Source organism: Chiloscyllium plagiosum, chromosome 7 (assembly GCF_004010195.1).
Source record: "Chiloscyllium plagiosum isolate BGI_BamShark_2017 chromosome 7, ASM401019v2, whole genome shotgun sequence".
Lineage (NCBI taxonomy): Eukaryota > Metazoa > Chordata > Chondrichthyes > Orectolobiformes > Hemiscylliidae > Chiloscyllium > Chiloscyllium plagiosum.
In genome coordinates, this window is record NC_057716.1 from 51,882,934 (window position 1) to 51,902,277 (window position 19,344).

General features: G+C 38.8%; 2 protein-coding genes across 5 annotated transcripts in view; one reads left to right on the plus strand and one right to left on the minus strand.

Annotated features, from left to right (window-relative positions):
• The window catches only part of mettl8 (methyltransferase 8, methylcytidine), a 42,364-nt gene extending 29,504 nt beyond the window's left edge, over positions 1–12,860 (minus strand). For 2 of the 3 annotated variants that reach the window (XR_006312142.1, XM_043693721.1), the window contains exons 1-5: positions 12,777–12,860; positions 8,212–8,416; positions 7,506–7,597; positions 6,205–6,575; positions 2,134–2,183 (exon numbers count right to left, since the gene is read on the minus strand). Coding sequence is in view for 2 of the 3 variants with exons in the window: in XM_043693721.1 (XP_043549656.1) it covers positions 2,134–2,183; positions 6,205–6,575; positions 7,506–7,597; positions 8,212–8,372 (674 nt within the window). In the remaining variant the exon portion in view is untranslated. Of the gene's footprint in view, positions 1–2,133; positions 2,184–6,204; positions 6,576–7,505; positions 7,683–8,211; positions 8,417–12,776 lie in introns of those variants that run through there. The other variant, XM_043693722.1, reaches the window with a different exon arrangement.
• A 51-nt stretch (positions 12,861–12,911) lies between these two features.
• The window catches only part of dcaf17 (ddb1 and cul4 associated factor 17), a 50,806-nt gene continuing 44,373 nt past the window's right edge, over positions 12,912–19,344 (plus strand). The window contains exons 1-3 of one of the 2 annotated variants that reach the window (XM_043693720.1): positions 12,912–13,009; positions 15,380–15,669; positions 16,860–16,963. In XM_043693720.1, the coding sequence (XP_043549655.1) occupies positions 15,484–15,669; positions 16,860–16,963 (290 nt within the window). In that variant the 5' untranslated portion in view covers positions 12,912–13,009; positions 15,380–15,483. The remainder of the gene's footprint in view (positions 13,010–15,379; positions 15,670–16,859; positions 16,964–19,344) is intronic. The other variant, XM_043693718.1, reaches the window with a different exon arrangement.

Sequence of the window (19,344 nt, forward strand, 5' to 3'; positions counted from 1 at the left end):
GTCTGTTTCCATGCTGTACATCTCTATGACTATGACTATTACTCTAAAAACACACATTAAATATGATCAAGAGTTCCACAATACTTCAACAGAATATTTGATCAACTGACACACTCTTGGTCCCATTGGTGCCCGTTAATAAAAGTTTTGCTCTACAACACAAAGCGTCACAATGAGCTTGCTAGCAAGTTTGAGTCCACAGAATTAAAAGGCAAACATTCCAAAGTTGGCTGATTGACAGGAAACAAAATAATACACCAAAATTGCAGCGGCACGGTGGCTGAGTGGTTAGCAATGCTGCCTCACAGCACCAGACAACTGGGTTTGATTCCAGCTTTGGGCGACTGTGTGGAGTTTGCACATTCTCCATGTGTCTGAGTGGGTTTCGTCTCTCAGTCCAAAGGTGTGCAGGTCAGGTGAATTGGCCATGTTAAATTGTCCATAGTGTTAGGTACATTAGTCAGGAGTAAATGTAGGAGAATGGGGCTGGGTGGGTTACTCTTCAGAGGGTCGGTGTGGACTTGTTGGGCCGAAGGGCCTGTCTCCATGCTGTAGGGAATCTAATCTAAAAGTATAGGTGAGCAGTTGCTTTTCATAATGCAGGAAGATACGCAATGAGATTCCTCAGTGGTTAGCATCAGGATCACTGATTTTCGAGATATGTTAATCTTTTAGACTCAGGTGTACAAGGCAGAGCTTCAACATTTGCAAATGACACAAAACGTGAAAGCATAGTAGTTGTGTGGAGGACAATAAAAGGTCTTAGACAGACTGGTGAGACACATGGGCCTGTGGCAGAATGGAAATTCATACAGAAAAACTTCCAAACATTTGGAGGGAAGCAGGACAAGTGATAAAGTGCGATTAAAAAGTATCATTTTAAACAAGCTCAAAAGCAGTGTGATCTGGGGTTGCTATTTGTCCATATGACAAGGCAGATTCAGAAAGTTGTTTAGAATCCTGCATGGCGTTCTAACTCAGTGTGAAGGGAGAACGAGAGTAAAAATGCAAAGAAGTTATGGCAAACGATTATAAAACAATGGTTCAGCTTCAACTGGAGCGGTGTGCCTAATTCTGTTTAATGAGCTTTGAGAAGAGCGTGTCATCTTTACAGTAAGTGCAAAAAGATTTATAAGAGTGATCCCATGGATGAGGGATTTGAATTACATGGATTGGAGAAGCTGGGGTTGTTCTCATTGAGAGAAGGCAATGTATGTTTTGATTGAGGTATTCAAAATCATGAGGTACTGCACAGAGTACACATAGCAACTGTTCCCATGAGCAGAAATGTGAAGATGCGAGACAGCAGAGAACAACATTTGCCATTAATTGGAGCATTTTCTTTTGCGCCTGTCCTTTATTTTTAAATTATCTTCCTTTTGTTTCTATGCATATAGTCACATTCCTAATTTCACATAGCACTACCTTTACCTTGATTCTCTGATATGATACCTTATGAAATCCATTTCAGAATTCAACAGAATCCACAGCATTTTAAAAAAAATTTCTTTTCAAGAATATTTTTGTCTTGATCAAAAGGCCTGCTGTTTAGAAATTAATTCTAGCAGCCCAGAATAACTTAGGACTTTTTTTCTTCCAACTGTTGAGATTTTTTTCCTGTATTATGGACTTCAGCAATTCACGAGCAACTGAAAAATGAGCAAGTGGCTGATAATTTACTGGTTTAACCTCATTTTCTTTCTTGAGGGAACAAGGTGGAAAGTAAAGATCAAGTCTGCCATCCTCTAGCAAAACTTTCTGGTCCTTTCACAAAAGTAACTATGTAATTAATGGCACCAAATTATTCTTGCACTCAACAAAAGCCAGAGGAAAATTAAATTTTCCTCAATCAAATAAATCTATTCCAAATCTTCTAGCTGACAGTTAACTGTTTCATGAAGTGATTTGCACACACACACACATTTTGCTTTTGCTTCCTAACGCAAGTTAATTTTTTCATAAATAACTGCTTTGTAAAGGCAGTTATATCAAATTACTTTATACATGAATTTATGCTTAAGTGAAGTAATATTTGAATTATTGTTAATGAAATACTTTATATCAGCTTAACTCTCTATCATAATCAAAAATTTAGTTCTATCGTTTTAGACTTAATATCCATGCTTTACTTACCAAATTTCATCCAGAACAGGAAAAACACTGTTCCCAGCACCACATCCAACCTGAGGATATCAAAATCAAGTACAAATTTTCATTATTAAAATAAGCTTATTTTAATGTCATATTATTAAAGCAAAGTTCAAGTAGCATTTGTATGATTCTGAAATAAACTTCAAACTTTATAGTTCAGTAGGTGAAGACTGAATACCACATACTTTAGACTCAATCCCTAATCCATGGTTTGACAATGTGTTTCAGGCAGGAAAGCAGGGCCTACAGCAACACGTCTAGCACCTTTTGGCAGCAGACTGGCTAAAACACTACTTTTCAATGCTACATGTATCTGCATATATAAAATGTGTGCATTATAGAAAAGTAAGAGTAACTGCGATAGTCCCAGACGGTCATAGCGCTGCTGTCATAATAGACAGCAACAGCTAATGGAGAGTTTAACCTGCGAAGCATCACGCTTCATGAGGGACAAGGCTGTGAAGGTGGGACCTTCATGGCAACCTCAGCATTATAAACCAGCTGTTCAGTCAACTGAGCTAATGGACATCCACTGTAACTATTCCAGTGACCAACACTGATAAGTAATTTTGTGAAAGAGAAGTGAGCACAGAATTATTTTTGGCAACATAGTGACATTCGGACATGAAGAATCAATGATCAAATAAACTACCAGAGAGCTTCTGAAGCTTGCAGAATCACGAGTCAACGACATTAGTACATCAGGAGAGTAAAGGTCACAACATTAATTTTAAAACATTGGCTTTTTTTATTTATAGGAACAAAGGTCATAATTAAAATTGTTTAAATGAATGCTGTACTTTTAGTCCTTCTTAAACTAAGAATTTTTAAATTTAAAAAAAATCAATCCTTTAAGAACTCTGTGAAACTACAATACAGAACCGGTTTCATGAAATAGCACACAACAGTCAATAACAGTAAAGGCCAAACAATCCCACAGGCAATGGATCAGATCCAACCTCTGCAGTCTAGCCACATCCAGCCATGAATTGTAATACACAGTTAAACAACTAATTCTCCACAACTGCCCACTCTCAAAGATGGGGAAGCCAAGTCTTCAATCAATACGATTCACTCCACTGATATCAAGGAACAATTCATTCCACTGATATCAAGAAACAGAAGGCACAGGTGTGTCGCACAAGTTACTGGCCCCGACAACATTCCAACAAATAGTACGAAAGATCAGTGCTTCAGAACTATTTGCAACATGAGTCAGGCTGTTTTTGTACAGATACAACACTGGTATCTACCAAGAAATATGGAAGACTAGCCAGGTGTGTCCTGTCCACAAAGTAGAATAAATCCAAACCAGCTAGTTAACGTCCCATCAGTGAATTCTCAATACATCTTTGAAGTTCAGATCTTTTAACCATGCCTGGACCAGAGGTGAGGTGATAATTACTGCCTGTGATATCAAGGTAGCTTTCGACCGACAACAGCATCAAGGATCAGTAGTAATACTGGAGATGTTAAGAAATTGGGTAAATTCTCCACTGATCAAGGGCATCAATTTAAGCCTGAGAGGAGGAGGAATTTCTTCTCAGTGGGTTGAGTTTCTTTGGAACTCCTTGTCACAGACAGCTGTGGAGTCAGAGTCCTTGTGATGATGATTGTACTTTCTGGAGTTCCAGAACTTCTCTGCATTAGCTCCTCACGATATAAAAAAAAATTCTAGTCAACCTATTCTGAGATATTATTACATACCACTGGAGCACGTGGAAATTAATCTCAGGCTCAAAGATGGGGATACTATCACTACACCATAAGTGACCCTAAGTAACGTCCTACGCCTCACCATCTTCAGCTGCCTCACCAATGACATCCCCTCCATCATAAGGTCAGAATTGGAGATGTTTACTGATAACTGCATAATGTTCGGCACCACTCACAACTCCTCAGATTCTGAAGCAAACTGTACATATGCAGCAAGACCTGGACAATATCCAGGCTTGGCCTGATGAATAGCAATGACCATCTCCAACAAGGGAAAATATAACCATCGCCCCTTTGACGCTCAATGGCATCATCATCACTGAAACTCCAACATGCTGAGGATTACTACTGACCAGAAATTGAACTGGACTAGTCACAGGAATACAAGAGCAGGTTAGAGAGTCTGACTGTGCAGCAAGTGAGTCACCTTCTGACTCTCCAGTACCAGTCTACCACCTATGTCAGGGATTTGATGAAATACTCTAAACTTGTTTGGGTGCGCAGCTCCAACAGCATCCAAGAAGCTCAATATCATCCAGGACTAAGCAGCCTTTGTGAATGGCACCATAATCACCACCTTCAACATTCACTCTTTTCACAACCAATGCATATTTGCAGCATTGTGTACAATCTACATTATGCACTGCAGCAACTCACCCAGGTCCTTTTGACAGCATTTTCTAAACCCATGACCTCCCAATTAGAAGGACAAGTGCAGCATAAACATAGGGACATGAAACCTGTAAGTTTGCCTCTAAAACTATATCACCATTCCTTGACTGTTGCTGGGCCAAAACCATGGAATACCATTCCTAACAGCATGATGGCATTTATGTCACCAACCCCCCAATACTAGCTGAGATGAGCAAGAAGGCCCTGTTGTCTCAACTTCGCCCACTGCCCGAGGTGTGACGACCTTCAGGTTAAACTGACGACCAAATATCCCTCTTTAATGAGAGAGCAGTCGATGACTCTCTGGTACAATGGTAACTTTCACTTCACATTAAGAATCATTAATGTACATAAAGTCAGCCTTGTTTTGAGCATTTGACACATTAAATCTACCATCGTTAAATTCAATGGAATTATAAACCACCAGGCCTGAACAAAATGTTAACATAATTATTAATAATTCAGACCTCTAAAACAGCTACATGGACAAATACATGAACAAACAATACTCAGATCAGAAAACCTTGCTGTTGTTTCTGGACAATCCATAAGCGTCAGCTCTACAAACGGAATCCAGATAGAATGCATTTGTTTTTGAGATTGCTCTATCAAACTGTTTCCAGTAAAGTTTCTTCTATCTTTCCCTACTTTAAATTTTCTTTGTGCATATAAAATCTTTTTCCTTTAAACCAAATATTAAAACAATGGAATGGACTTGAAGGTCTGAATGGCTTACTCCTGCTCCCATTTTTTACATTCTTAGCAGGGCCTGTGGGTTAATCATCTCACTATGTAAAGTACACAAATCAAAGCATTTGCAGAATGCTAACTAGAAGGAAAACCAAAAATGACAAGAGATGAAGTTGCTGTAGTAATACAATTATTTTCAAAATAAATTAAAGCAATAGTGGGCGAATGTATTCTTTCTCCCTTTCTTTGAATCCTAACAAAAGCACAAAAATGTTCAGAGCTGAAAGTATAAGCAAGTTATCTAAAACATTATAAGGCAAATGAGAAAACTTAACTGTGATATATACATAAGCTTCTTCAGTAGTTACCATTGGAATGCCACATTACAATGAAAATAGCACATCCTTGAGTTCAGTTGTAGTGTGCAACTGTGATTTATATTTAAACTAATTTGGTCAACTGCTATTTTATTTACTTACATGGCTTGCTTAGGCATATTACACCTCTCGACACTCCTTCCCTCTAGCAAATAGAACAAATATATGCAATAATATTCTGTAACAGCACCAAAACCAATCATACACTCCAGTAGAACCACAGCTGAGATCAAATACCTCAGCACATACCAAAAATTGAAGCGGAGACATCAAACCAGTGAAGATTTAATTTTTGAAAAAAAATCTTTATATTGGTCTTTTTGGATTTCTTTGCACTTAATTGCACTCCAGCAACTTTGCAACTAAATAGTAGAAGATTCAATAAAGAAGTAGGGACATTTTATATCCTTGCTTGTATGAATCACCAAAATCCTGCTTGGCACTACTTCGTAACAGCAAAGCTGATATTGAGTTATCGTCACATTGGGATGGAATAAGAGCATTGTTTTCCAAAAATGCTTATATTAAACTGAACATGCAAGAAGCTATTGAACATGGCTGAAAATGCAGATAAGTTTACTCTGTTTTGCAAAGATACCTCAAAAATTCTGAAGTTGAAATCAATACCAGGAAAATATTCTGGATTTTTCCACATGCCTGTCCTCCTCTTGTCTTGCTTCATATATTCCAAGTTTTTGCCACTCTTTGTTTGTTTTACAGGATTTTCTTTCTGTACAGTATCAGCAATATTTTGTTTATCACATGTCTTGTTAAAACAATCCAACTTTGCTTGACCCAAACTTGCAGAATTATGTGTTGATTCCTCGACCCCTTCATTCCCATTGAATGCTCTATTTGGAAACAGTTCAGGAAACTCCTGGAACAACCATCTACGATCTTTGAAGAATTTATTTTGATGAGCTCTGTAGAATTTGTCCCAGTAGACACTGGCATCTTTGTCATATTGGACTGCAGCAACAAATTGTAGTAAAAGAAAAATGAACAGGTATCTATTAAAGCCTGAAGTGTAGAGGATCTATGGAATTGTAACATGGCATATTAAAACATGGAACCACTAATAACAAAGGATTATGATCATGATGGAATATATAAAAGATTATAAAACTATTCTTAAATTTAGACAGTATAAGTTACAGTTTCTCCCTTAGGAATATAATTTAATGCATCCATAAAATAATTCCGAGGTTACAAAAAATGTTTTCCCATTACCTTCTACACATTTTAGAATAATTTGCAATCATTTCATTTAAATGCACTCACCTGTACATTTCCATCTCATTACACATATCTCATTTAGTGTATTTGGAGGTCCAAGACAAAAATTACAGTAAAAGTATCATTTGTCAAGAATAATGTCCATAACTGGATATCTGTTGACTGCCAGGATAAACTGTGCCATGATTTATATAAACCATCCCACCAAAGTTTCTGCTGCATATAACAAAGTTGAAAATGTTTGCCTTAAAATTTACTGAAATGAAACTGCATATATTTTGCCAATTTGTTGACATTTTTTGACATTATCTAAACATTTCTGTTTTAGCATTTTTGATATAAAATATTACTTTCTTTTTGGCCATAAGTGTTGCTATATACATACAACTTGACACTGATTCCTTTAAACATAGATAAAATAATCTCTGCATGTGTTTAATTTGACTATTCTATCTGATACCGAATGTTTCGACAAGGTTTAGTCTCTATTAGAATCATCTTGAAAAGCAAAACTTAGTTGCAGCACTCCATATGTACACTATAATGAGAATAGATGTCTGTCATGATTATTCTATTACAGAGTACCATTTGAACCTATGTCTTCCACTTGTTGCACCTCCAAAGAATAAACCACAGGGTTCAGATAAAACTTGAATAATTTACCTTGGTCTTCCATTGAAACTTTAATGCTGGAATTTTCTTCAGCTTTTTGTCTAGCAAGCTCTTCCTGTTCAGGTGTCCACTGGATGTGATCCCTAGAGAAAGAAGTTCTTTTTTTTTTTAAGGATTGTAGAGGGAGCTACACACGATATAGAGTTACAGGTTTATGTTCTTCCCATACTGAAATAGAAGACAAAAAAATTTGGAATGTTTTGGGCGAGTTATTTGCCACCCTCTTGTTTTATTCATAAAACTTCCTACATGTAGAAGAACTGGGATCATTTTGTGAGAAATTCATTAAAAAAGAGCTTGTCCCAACACATTCGAGAATATTATTAATTCATCTGATTGTAGAAGATTAACATAAATTGATACCACTTTTGCTTATGTTAATGACTGTCATATCAATGTTCAGACCTAAAGAACATAGCATTAAATTTCATTACGACATAACTTCCTTCAGAACATTTTAAGCATGGAAAAAATATAAACTTCAAATTCAAATTAATAACTTGATGAAATCATATTAAAAGTTCTCACATTGGTGTTCATTTCCATTTTGAGCAAAATGACCAACAAGGGAATAAATGTTGCATAACTAAGGTTTCCTGTAACACGTAGTCTGAAATTACATTTTGACATCAGATTTCCAGCATCCGGAATATTTTGCCTTTGTAAATACAATCTGGTTTGGAAAACATGCACTTACCACATATTATGTTCATATACTTTGCTAGGATCAGATAAAATCCGGGAACCAAGAGGAGCAGTTGGTCGTCTACCACTTTGGAATTTACACTGCAGGCCAAGTTTCCTCAGCAATGCTAAATGCAGTGTGTGAATTAACCCCACTTGTGATCGCCTCTTCATATTGATCTAATGTCCGTTCCAAGGAATACAAATATATCTAATTACTGAAATCAAAAAAGATCCAAAACAGTTAAATGTAATAACTGTGTTTTGAGAAACAAAACTTAGCAAACTGAAGTGAAAAAAATGATCCTTCACCTCATTTTCAACAACAGAAAACAGCAAAGTATTATGATGCTTTCCTTACACTTAAAACTTATATTCATAAGGAATCACAGAGAGCTGGGTGCTTGGATGTAAAGAAGCTTATTTGTCTTCGCTATTGCTCAAATAATCTATCATAAGGCGTTTTCTTCTTACCAATAAATAAAGACCAGCTGCTTAATTTTAGTAAGAGGCAAATGAGCCAGTTGTAGTCAGACTCACACTTTTGATATTGGAGGAAAGATTTACCTCAAGTTCTAGTTTGCAAGTGCTCTAACATTGGTATTTATGTGTGTTGCAGTAGGTGAAATGCATGTGTGCTGCGGATGTTGCCCTTTTCCGTGGTAGCCGTTTTGAGTTTGGAAGGTGCTGTTGAAGCAGCCTCGGTGAGTCGTTGCAATGCACCATGTAAATAGTGCACATCACAGCCATTTTGTGGCAATGGTGAAAGGGTACATTTTACTAGGCTGGTGCATTGATCAAGTGGACTGCTTTGACCTTGACTGTGTCAGGCTTCTTGAGTTTTGTTGACTCTTTACTTATCAAAGCAAATGGGATATATTTCATCACAGCTTGCACTTTTAATGATGGACAGCCTTTGATGTGCAAGGACACGAGTTACTCACCACAGACAATTCAACCTTTGATCTTCCCGCATAAACAATTTATTTTTATAGCTAGTCCAGTTTGGTTTCTGGTTAAATATGGACTCTAGAGTGTTGATTTTGGAGATTCCATATTAGTGATGCTGTTGAATGCACCAAGGGCAGATGATTGTTGTTTAGTAAATACCACTTAATAGTACCGTTGTTTACATTTTCCATAATTTTGTTGATGATTAAGAGAAGACTAACCACGTGGGAAATAGTTGGACTGGATTTGTCCTGCATTTCAGACAGAATGTACTTGGGCAATTTTTCACATTGTCAGGTAAATTTCATTTTTGTAAGTTGTAGAGAAATAGCTAATTTAGATGTGTGGCTACTTTTGGAGCACAAGTTTTCAGCCAGGATGTTGTCAGGGCCCATAAATTCTGCTGCGCCCATGAAGTCAGCCATTTCTTGATATCACAATTTAATTGGATGCAACCTAGCATCTGTAATGTTAGGGACCCCAAGAGGAGGCCAAGCGAGGTCATCCACTGGACACTTCTGGTTGAAAATGGTTACAAAGGTTCGGCTCTGTCTTTTGCAATCACGTACTGGATTCTCTATATCACTGAGGATAGAACGTTCACAGAACCATAAATGAGCATCATTCAAGTGGGAAAATTGTGGAGACCTGACATATATCCTGATCCTTTTATTGCTGGATTGCTTAACTATCTGGAGCACATTGGTTTTACTGTTTAACGTCCATGTATTCCTATGTTGTAGTTTCACCAGTTTAGCACCTCATTATTAAACATGACTGGTGCTACGCCTGGCCTGCTTTCCTACACTTTCCATTTAAACAGGATTGATAGCTTAACAGTAATCGTAATATGGCAGTTCTGTGGACCATGAGGGCAAGGTTATGGTGGAACACAATAATACAGTTGTTGGCCCATTGCCACTTGGTTTTTCACTGCTAAATCTGCTCGGCAACTATCCCATTTTAGTACGTGAGCAGTATCATACAGTGCAGTATCTGAACTATTGTGGAAGCATAGGTTAACAAGAAAGAAATATGTTTTTATGAAATGATAAAAGATTTTTGAGCAGAAATTCCAAGCTCAAGCAACAGATCCCCATCATCCCTTAGAAGATAAAAAGTTTCTTCCAGAAGGCAGACTTCCCACACAATGATAGAAAGAGGGCCATTGAGGAATAGGTTAATATTTAAGGAGCGACATTTTCTGGATTTATCTAATAGATATGCAGGGCTTAATACATATGGGATGGACAAAGAAGGTAGCATAAGGAGAATAGACTTGAACACTATGGTAGTATAAAATAAGTTGTAAAGCACATGAAAAAAAATCTGAAAAAAAAAGACAAGTTCTGGCTTTTGGAATTCCATAATAAACAGTCTCTTCTGCAATCCCTGAAGAAATACAAGATATCATTTGATGCCCTCCTGACCACAGATTGTCCCAGAGTACTTTACAAACAATACTTTGATGCCATCACTCTTATAATGTAGGAAAATACAGGTGCTAACTTGGTTAGAAGGTACTATAAATAATAATGAAATAACGACCAGGTAATCTGTTTTAGTTACATTGGTTGAGGAATAATGTATTGGATAGGATGAGAGAAACCTACACTGCCCCTCTTTGAAACAATGCATAGTATTCTCTATGCTAACCTAAAATGGCTGATAAGAGTCTGGGCTTAATGCATCAGAAATAAGTCATCTCTGAAGCATTCACTCTGTGGTGCCTGAGTGGAGTGCTAGTCAAGATTTTGTGGTCAAATATCTGGAGGGTAGCTATATTGCTTTGGGACTGTATACAAGAAATACACATCAGATTGTGGGATATAGGTAAAGCAGTGTTACTTCTGCAATCATAATTGCTTATGCAAGGTAAATGAACTCACACCAGTGTATAATTGTTTCAGCCAAGAGCTGAGTTAACAAGAATGAAAATTATGTGAAGGAAATATATAATTGTTTTTGTATTAGCAAGAATGTGCTTGAAACGTGCCTGCAAACAATGGTAGATGTTACAGACAAATAGATAAGGTACTATAAGGGGAGGGGGGTATAGGTTAAACTAGATATGCTTGTACAAACAGTAGTTATAAGCATCTGTTTCCCACTTCTGCAAAGACAAAAAAGACTACAACCAAGAGTTCATAAGGCTCAGTATGGGCAAAGAATGGAAGGAAATATTGCTTTAGCAAGCAAGGAAGCAGATGGCAGTGGAGGAAGATATATGACAATGGACCACAGCAGGATGTGGTGAAATGGCCAAGCAGGACATACATTTTGTTATGCACAAGGACGGATGACCCCAGAGATAAACAGCCGGGTTTAGAGTAGTGGGAGATGTAAACAGGGGAGGAGCAGTAGGAGGAGGGAAAGAGAAACGAATTGTATATAAGATATGTACTTGCTAAACTCTGTGTGTCTATTTTAGACACTATGCTTGCAAGCGTATAATAAACGATACAGCTGCTTCAGATCTAGTCTCGGACTGAAATTATTGAAGTGAGTGGGTTCTATTTCCCACAAGATGAAGAAAGCAAGCATTCGGATTTCGTGGTTTGTGTAAAAATAATTACAAACTTGGTAGTCACAACAGTAAATTGCATGAAAGATGGAGCAGGCATAGGAATGAATAGAAAGGAAACATTCAACTATAGACAGGTAGGTGAGATGAAACATGGCCCTGACAAATTGGAATGGACATGGTTGGAAGTGGGGAAGGAGAAAAAGCGTTTTCAAAAATCCATTTTTATGATCAGACTTCATTGGAAATGGCAACCTTTATTAACTTTCCTAACTCATCTCAAGATTGCGCAGTTAGTCCTTTTCTTGAATGACTGCAATCTATTGCAGCGCAAATTACAACTCCAACACCATGCTAAAGTACAGATAATTTAGGACCCAATCAAGAACCTAAAATTAATTTTCCTATTCACCCATATGCATCATATTCTAAGTGATGGAGGTCATGTGACTGGAATGTAATGCCAAAATGCTTGTGGCAAGTGGCTAATGCATCTTGTAGACAGCACAAAGTTCGGCTAAGGTGTGTTGTGAATGCTTTGGCTGAACTATCACGGTTTTTGCTTTGTCTAAGACGACACCAAACACATTTTTGAAGTCTTTTTTAACAAGTAAAACTTTTAACCTTCAAAAATTAGGAGATTGGACCACACGTTGTTATTTCCACGGAAGAGATTATAGAAAAAGTTATAGAAATTTGCTTGTCTGCATTAGGACATCTCAAATGCGCCCCCACCGCACCGAGCTATTGAGATTGTGTGAACATGCCCTCTCGAATACTGATCCCCAGCAGGGGAACCCTCTCCCCCGCTGAACCAGCCAAAGACAACATCAACCAAGTAACATAGTAACAAACACACACAGTTGTGTTGACCCTTTGTTAGCATGCAGCAGAGAATTAATGTCTAGATACTGCACGTCGCGACACCAATGGGGTTCTGTGCGCTATGTCCCGACGAGCAGCAGGACTGTACTGGTTTTCTTGAAATTCTGCAGCCCTTTCCAATTCCAAAATGATACAAAGGCACGGCTCTGAAATCAGAATCACCCACTAGTTATCAATTCCGAAAAGCGATAGAGAACCCTATCTCCAGGAACACTTACCTTGCCGTGGACTCAGGCACGAGAACTACTTCCGCTGAAGGTCATGGCAGGAATTGTGTGACGCTGTGCCTTCTGGGGAATGTAGGCCGGACGTAGCGGAGTGTGACTACAATACCCGGCAGGCGCCGCGGCTTCCCTCAGCTGTCAATCAGGCGCGCGGGTCCTTCCTGCTCACACTCAGCATCCGGCTTGAAGACGCGCAGAGTGCAGCCTTTTTTCTACTTTGGTACTGGGTACGCGCCCAAAAGTATTTTTTTTAATTATAAACGCTTTGTCGGAATTAGAACCCTTTGGACAAGAGGACAGTGGGTATAGAGTCATCTGATTGACTGTAGAAAAAGGACAAGGAGCATTTCAGAATAAAACGTTCATTGTGCGATCGTCAGTTTCAAGAGATGAGTCCAACTGAGTGCAAGATTTCCTGGGACAGTCCTGTATACCACTCCTGGTGGTTGTCCAACTTGTTGGTGACCGAGATACATTGTGTTGTTATTTTTCACCTGTTAAACTTGTGCATGTGCAGAATTGCAACTGCTCTCCCAAACTGCCTGTTTTTTTTAACCCCCCACGGAAGTTGTTATCCTAGAGGTTTTAATGTCGTGGAATCAATGATCAGTAGTAATGTCACTGGACTTGTCATCTGGAGTCCCAGGAGAAAGTGAGGACTTCAGATGCTGGAGATCAGAGCTGAAAAATGCGTTGCTGGAAAAGTGCAGCAGGTCAGGCAGCATCCAAGGAGCAGGAGAATCGACGCTTCAGGCATAAGCCCTTCAGGAACCTGGAACAAGGGATGAATGCAGATTTCTCCTCCCCCCACCATATCTCAGTCCCAACCCTCGGACTCAGCACCGCCTTCTTGACCTGCAATCTTCTTCCCGACCTCTCCGCCCCCACCCCCTCTCCGGCCTATCACCCTCATCTTAACCTCCTTCCACCTATCGCATTCCCAACGCCCCTCCCCCAAGTCCCTCCTCCCTACCTTTTATCTTCGCCTACTTGGCACACCCTCCTCATTCCTGGAGACGGGCTTATGCCCGAAACGTCGATTCTCCTTCTCCTTTGATGCTGCCTGACCTGCTGCGCTTTTCCAGCAACACATTTTTAAGCTTTAAGATAGGGCATTTTGAGAAAACAGTTAAACGTGCACACGAGGTCCTGATCTTTATAAATGGAGGCATATAATAAAAACAAGGAAATTATGATGAACCTTTATAAAACGCCTGGTTTATTTTCAACTGGAATACTGTGTGTATATCACATTTAGGGAGAGCATGAAGGCTTTAGAGTGTGCAGGATATTAGAATGATTCCAGGAATGAAGGACTTCAGTTATGTGGATAGAGTCGAGGAGCTGTGATGGTTCTGCTTAGATGAAAGTTGAGAGGAGATTTGCTCAAATCATGAGGGCTACACAGGATAGGACAGGAAACTTTCTATTCACAGAACAGTCAAGATGCAGAAGATGCCAATTTGAGGTGATTGGCAAAAGAAATAAGAGTAATATTTGGTAATAACTTTGGTGATAGAACTTGATCTTTTGGGCTAGAAAAGCCATTGATTGAGCCACTGGATTCAGAAACCAGTAGAAATCACCTACTTGACTAATCCATAAGGTTAGTCCTTCCTGAAGAAGGGCTTATGCCCGAAACGTCGATTCTCCTGTTCCCTGGATGCTGCCTGACCTGCTGTGCTTTTCCAGCAACACATTTTCAGCTCTAATCCATAAGAAACCTCATGTTTCCTTTTTCTGTCTTGATTGTTAATTTTATTGCCATTTTATGGCAGATTTTCAACTCATCGTGGAAGTTGACAACATAGATTTTATAAGACTGAGGTGCTGCAGGACAGCAGGTGGTAGCTACTAGGAACATGCTGCCAAGGAAAGTGGAAGACTCAAATACGTTAACAAGTTTAAGTGCATCTATACGGGCATGTGAACAGGCAAGGAATAGACGGATATAGATCATGTGCAGCAGATGGGATTAGTTTAGAATGGCATCATGGTCGGTACAGACATGGTGGGCTGAATGGCCTGTTCTATGTCTATCACAGTAACTCACCCAATTAGGAGGTCTGTTTTCATGCTGGGGCTTGTGCCTTTCTTTTTTCCAGCTATTTTGGTGGCTGCAATTGATGCTAATCAATGCCATCTGTAACTTGACTATTTTAAAATCCATATTGTTCTCACTTTAACAAGGTGCTAACAGCTGAAGGAATAAACGAGTCTTCCCAAAATAGCTAGCATGCTTTATGCATTAAGAGCGGTTAGTATTAATTTGTGGTATAGAGCTGTTCACCTTACATGTGGGTGGTATTGGTGGTGTTACCTGTATTATAGTTTTTCCAGTTTGTTTTCTTATAGCTAACATGCATTCCCATAATGATTGCTACAGTGTTGTAATTATATTGGAATGTGGTAATAGTACCTGACCTAATTACCCCACTGAAGCTCATTCTATTATATACATTATATTTAATAAAAATGTTAGCTGAAACAATTTCTTTGTTGGAAATGATCAAAATTATTGCCAACTAAATGTGAAAAGTATTTGCAATATGTTTCAAAAATATTCAGACTTCTGCATTATTAAATATCTTTCACAGACCAAATCAACAGGGGAGAACTGGATTTCCACTTCACTGTGTCAGAAATGCTGATACACAAAACATAATCTTAAGATCCATTGAAAGGACATTTGGCAGCCATCATGGATAATTCAGTCATCAAACGACCTATAAAAGCACATGTTACAAAGAAATCTAATAGCATTTCATCTTTAAGAAGAAAAAATAATTGTTGCATTTTGTCAGCAAGAGCTCTTGGTTTGTATGGAAATGAAGATGGTTCTGTGCTCAGAAAAAACTTGACTATCCTCCGTCAGTTAGTATGTCAGGTAAGTTGTGTTTATTGTACAGAATGTTTACTCAGGATTTTGCATTCTGCATGCACTTTCTTTTTTGCACTTAAACATCTTTATATCATCACACTTTGACAGCAATAAGGGAATACAAATTAACTATGAAGAATAGAGGACGTCATTGTTTTACACCTGCTTATGAATCAACTGCATAGAAAACTAAATACAATGTTTTAGTGATTGGGACTGCTTAAACTTGAGCTATAGATGTAAAATTACATATGTAATTTGAGTAACAGAAGAAACTATTTTCTTTATACATGGGGGGGGGGGTTGTGAAGCTTTGAAGTATACAGCTTGTGCTGCTGGTTAAATAGGCAAAAAAATCAACTTTTAATAATAGGTTAGATTAGTGATTTGAGGTGAATAAAGGAACATCCGAAGAGGGCAGCCTCATGAGCTAGGACAACTGTTTATGGAAAAACTGATATGTCTTGGCCTCTTTCTGTACTATAAATTTGATGTAAGTTAAACACAAGTAATTGTACTGAACAAAAGCAAGAAAAGCAATAAGAAAATCCCCAGCGAGGAACTACTGAGAATTTGGAAACAAATCCAGAATAATCTTTACCATTAGTACTAAAAGGAACCAGATGAATTATTTAACACCTCTTTGAAAACTTCATCTGCCTTCTCCCCCTCATCAACTGGAAATTTTAATATCCAAAATAAAAGCTTTTAACAAACTAAAATGTAAATGGCTAATGTGGGTAAAAGTCCTGTATAATGTGGCTAAATGTATCCACCGGAATGAACTTTGCATAACTTTATTAAAGTGTTTCAAGTAAAGTTTTGCTATGCCCAAAAATTAGCTTGTCAGTGGAAATGGAGCAACTTTTGTGAACTGATTTAGAAGAGCCCATTGCTGATTTGAGAATAAGAGATGATGAATATGAGGTATAATCTATGCTATATGTGTACTGAGAATTTTGTAATGTGGTATTAAACCTTTTTTAGGGTTTCATACATGTTTGGAATCAATTTCTAACATAATTGCCAAGTTTTGTTTTTAAGTAATTGTAAATGCTGGAATTGATTAGTTAATTTGTGTGTTAAACTTTGAATACCCTTCTATTATTTTGCATTGTGATGCAACGCTACTTCCTAAATAAAGTTTAAAAAGTCTTTAGAAAATGATCTAGCATTATTAATATGCTATATTTCAGAAATCTACAACTTTTGAGTGTGTTTGGACAAAACAATCAAATTCACCAGTGGTTTATGAAAAAGGAAGGATTTACTTTGACAACTACAGAAGTTGTTTTTGTAGGTAAGTCAAATATCATTAACATAAAATGATGACAAAGTTTGGATCACACCACCTTACATAACTGCATGAAACTATTACCATATAGATATGGCTTGAAACCATAACCCCAACCAAGTGGAGATTGCCTCGAGCCCTACGCTATTGTAGCAGTATGCTATAGACAACTAAGCAATCCCAACAAAATGGATCATATCAAAGCTCTGCAATCCTGTTACATTCAATTACGAATGCTGGTGGACAATTCAACAATTAATTGAAGAATGTGGCTGCACAAATATTTGATCCTGATTAATAGGAGAGCCCACAATATCAGCGGAAAAAACATGGCTGAATACTTGTAACATTCATCAAACTGATGATCCACCTTGGCTTTCTTTTAAGATCCCACGGCATTACAAAATCCAGTCTTCAGCCAATTAAATTAGTTCCATGTCATGGCATGAAAGAACTGAATTCACTGGTTACGGAAAAAGCTAATGGCCTTGACAATATCTGGCTGTAGTACTAAAGTTGTGTGCTCTAGAACTAACTGTGCCTCTATCCAAGCAGTTCCAACACAGTTATGAACCAGGCATCTGCCTGACAATGTGGAAAATTGCCCAGATATATCCAGTCCACAAAAAGCTGGATAAAACCAAATGGTCAACTTCTGTTCAAACAGCCTACTGCCAATCATCTGCAAAGTAATAGAAATTGCTGTTGAGAGTGCGAGTGAGCACTGACTGAACAATAATCTTAAATTTTGTTAGGGCCTTTCCACACTTCATTAACGCTTTGGTTTAAACTTGAGATAAAGAGCTGAATTCCAGAAGTGGAAGGAGGAAGACACAAGCTTGCTCAGTTTGATGCAGAGTCTGAGATGTGAGAAAATCTGTTTAACTCAACAATGTTCCTGCAATACCTTTCATTCACAGCTGCCTTATCAATAATTATTTCTTCCCTATCAGCTGCAAGTGTATCAGCAATGCTGTAGTGGGTAGTCCGTATACCGTCTGGGTAGTCCGTATACAGTCTTCCACACATTGTAAAGGCATAAATCATGTCTCTCAGCTAGACATTGCAGCCCATCAACTTTTGTGTTCCAGCAATCATTCTGTATTTCCCATAAAACGTGCCGTGTTTGGAATTTTTGTAGTTACGATGCTTAGATGTTGACTGTGGAGCTAATAGAAAACTTGCACAGAATCATGTAGCACAGAAACAGACACCTCAGTCTAACTTGTCGACCTTTAGATTAGATTCTCTACAGTGTGGAAACAGGCCCTTCGGCCCACCAAGTCCGCACCGACACTCCGAAGAGTAACCCATCCAGACCCATTTCCCTCTGACTAATGCACCTAATGCTATGGGCAATTTAGCATGGTCAGTTCACCTAACCTGCACATCTTTTGACAGTGGGAGGGAAACCGGAGCACCCGGAGGAAACCCATGCAGACACGGGGAAAATGTGCAAACTCCACACAGGCGGTCGCCCAAGGCTGGAATCAAACCTGGGACCCTGGTGCTGGACCTTGATTAGATTAGATTAGATTACAGTACAGTGTGGAAACAGGCCCTTCGACCCAACAAGTCCACACCGACCCGCCGAAGTGCAACCCACCCATACCCCTAACCTAACACCACGGGCAATTTAGCATGGTCAATTCACCTGACCTGCACATCTTTGGACTGTGGGAGGAAACCGGAGCACCCGGAGGAAACCCACGCAGACACGGGGAGAACGTGCAAACTCCACACAGTCAGTCGCCTGAGGCGGGAATTGAACCCGGGTCTCTGGCGCTGTGGGGCAGCAGTGCTAACCACTGTGCCACCGTGCCGCCCACGCCTTTCCCAAACCTAGTTTCCCAAACTAAGCTAGTCCCACCTACCTGCTTTTGGCCCATCTCCCTATAAACTTTTCCTAATCATGTAACAGTCTAAATGTCTTTTAAATGTTCCTCTGGCAGTTTATTCCACGTGTGAATTGCCCTCTGTGTGAAAAGTTTGCCTCTCATGTCCTGTTTAAATCTATTTCCTCTCACCCTAAAAACATGCCCCCTAGTTTTGAACTCTGACACCCAAGGGAAAAGACCTTTGGTATTCACCTTATCCGTGCCTCTCATGATTTTATAAACCTATATAAAGTCATCCCTCAACCTCCTACACTCCAAGAAAAAACTGCCTGTCACTGCCTATCCAGCCTTTCCCTCCCATCCTGGCAGCATCCCAGTAAATCTTCTCCAAACCCTGTCCAATTTATTAATGTCCTTCCTTTAGCAGGGTGACCATGTGTAAGCTGGTTCTATTTGAGAGGATGGATGATTTATGATCAGTCTCATCAGGCTGGTCTTGGTGCTTCCATTTGATGAGAAGACTATCAAGTATATGCTGCAGCTACAAAA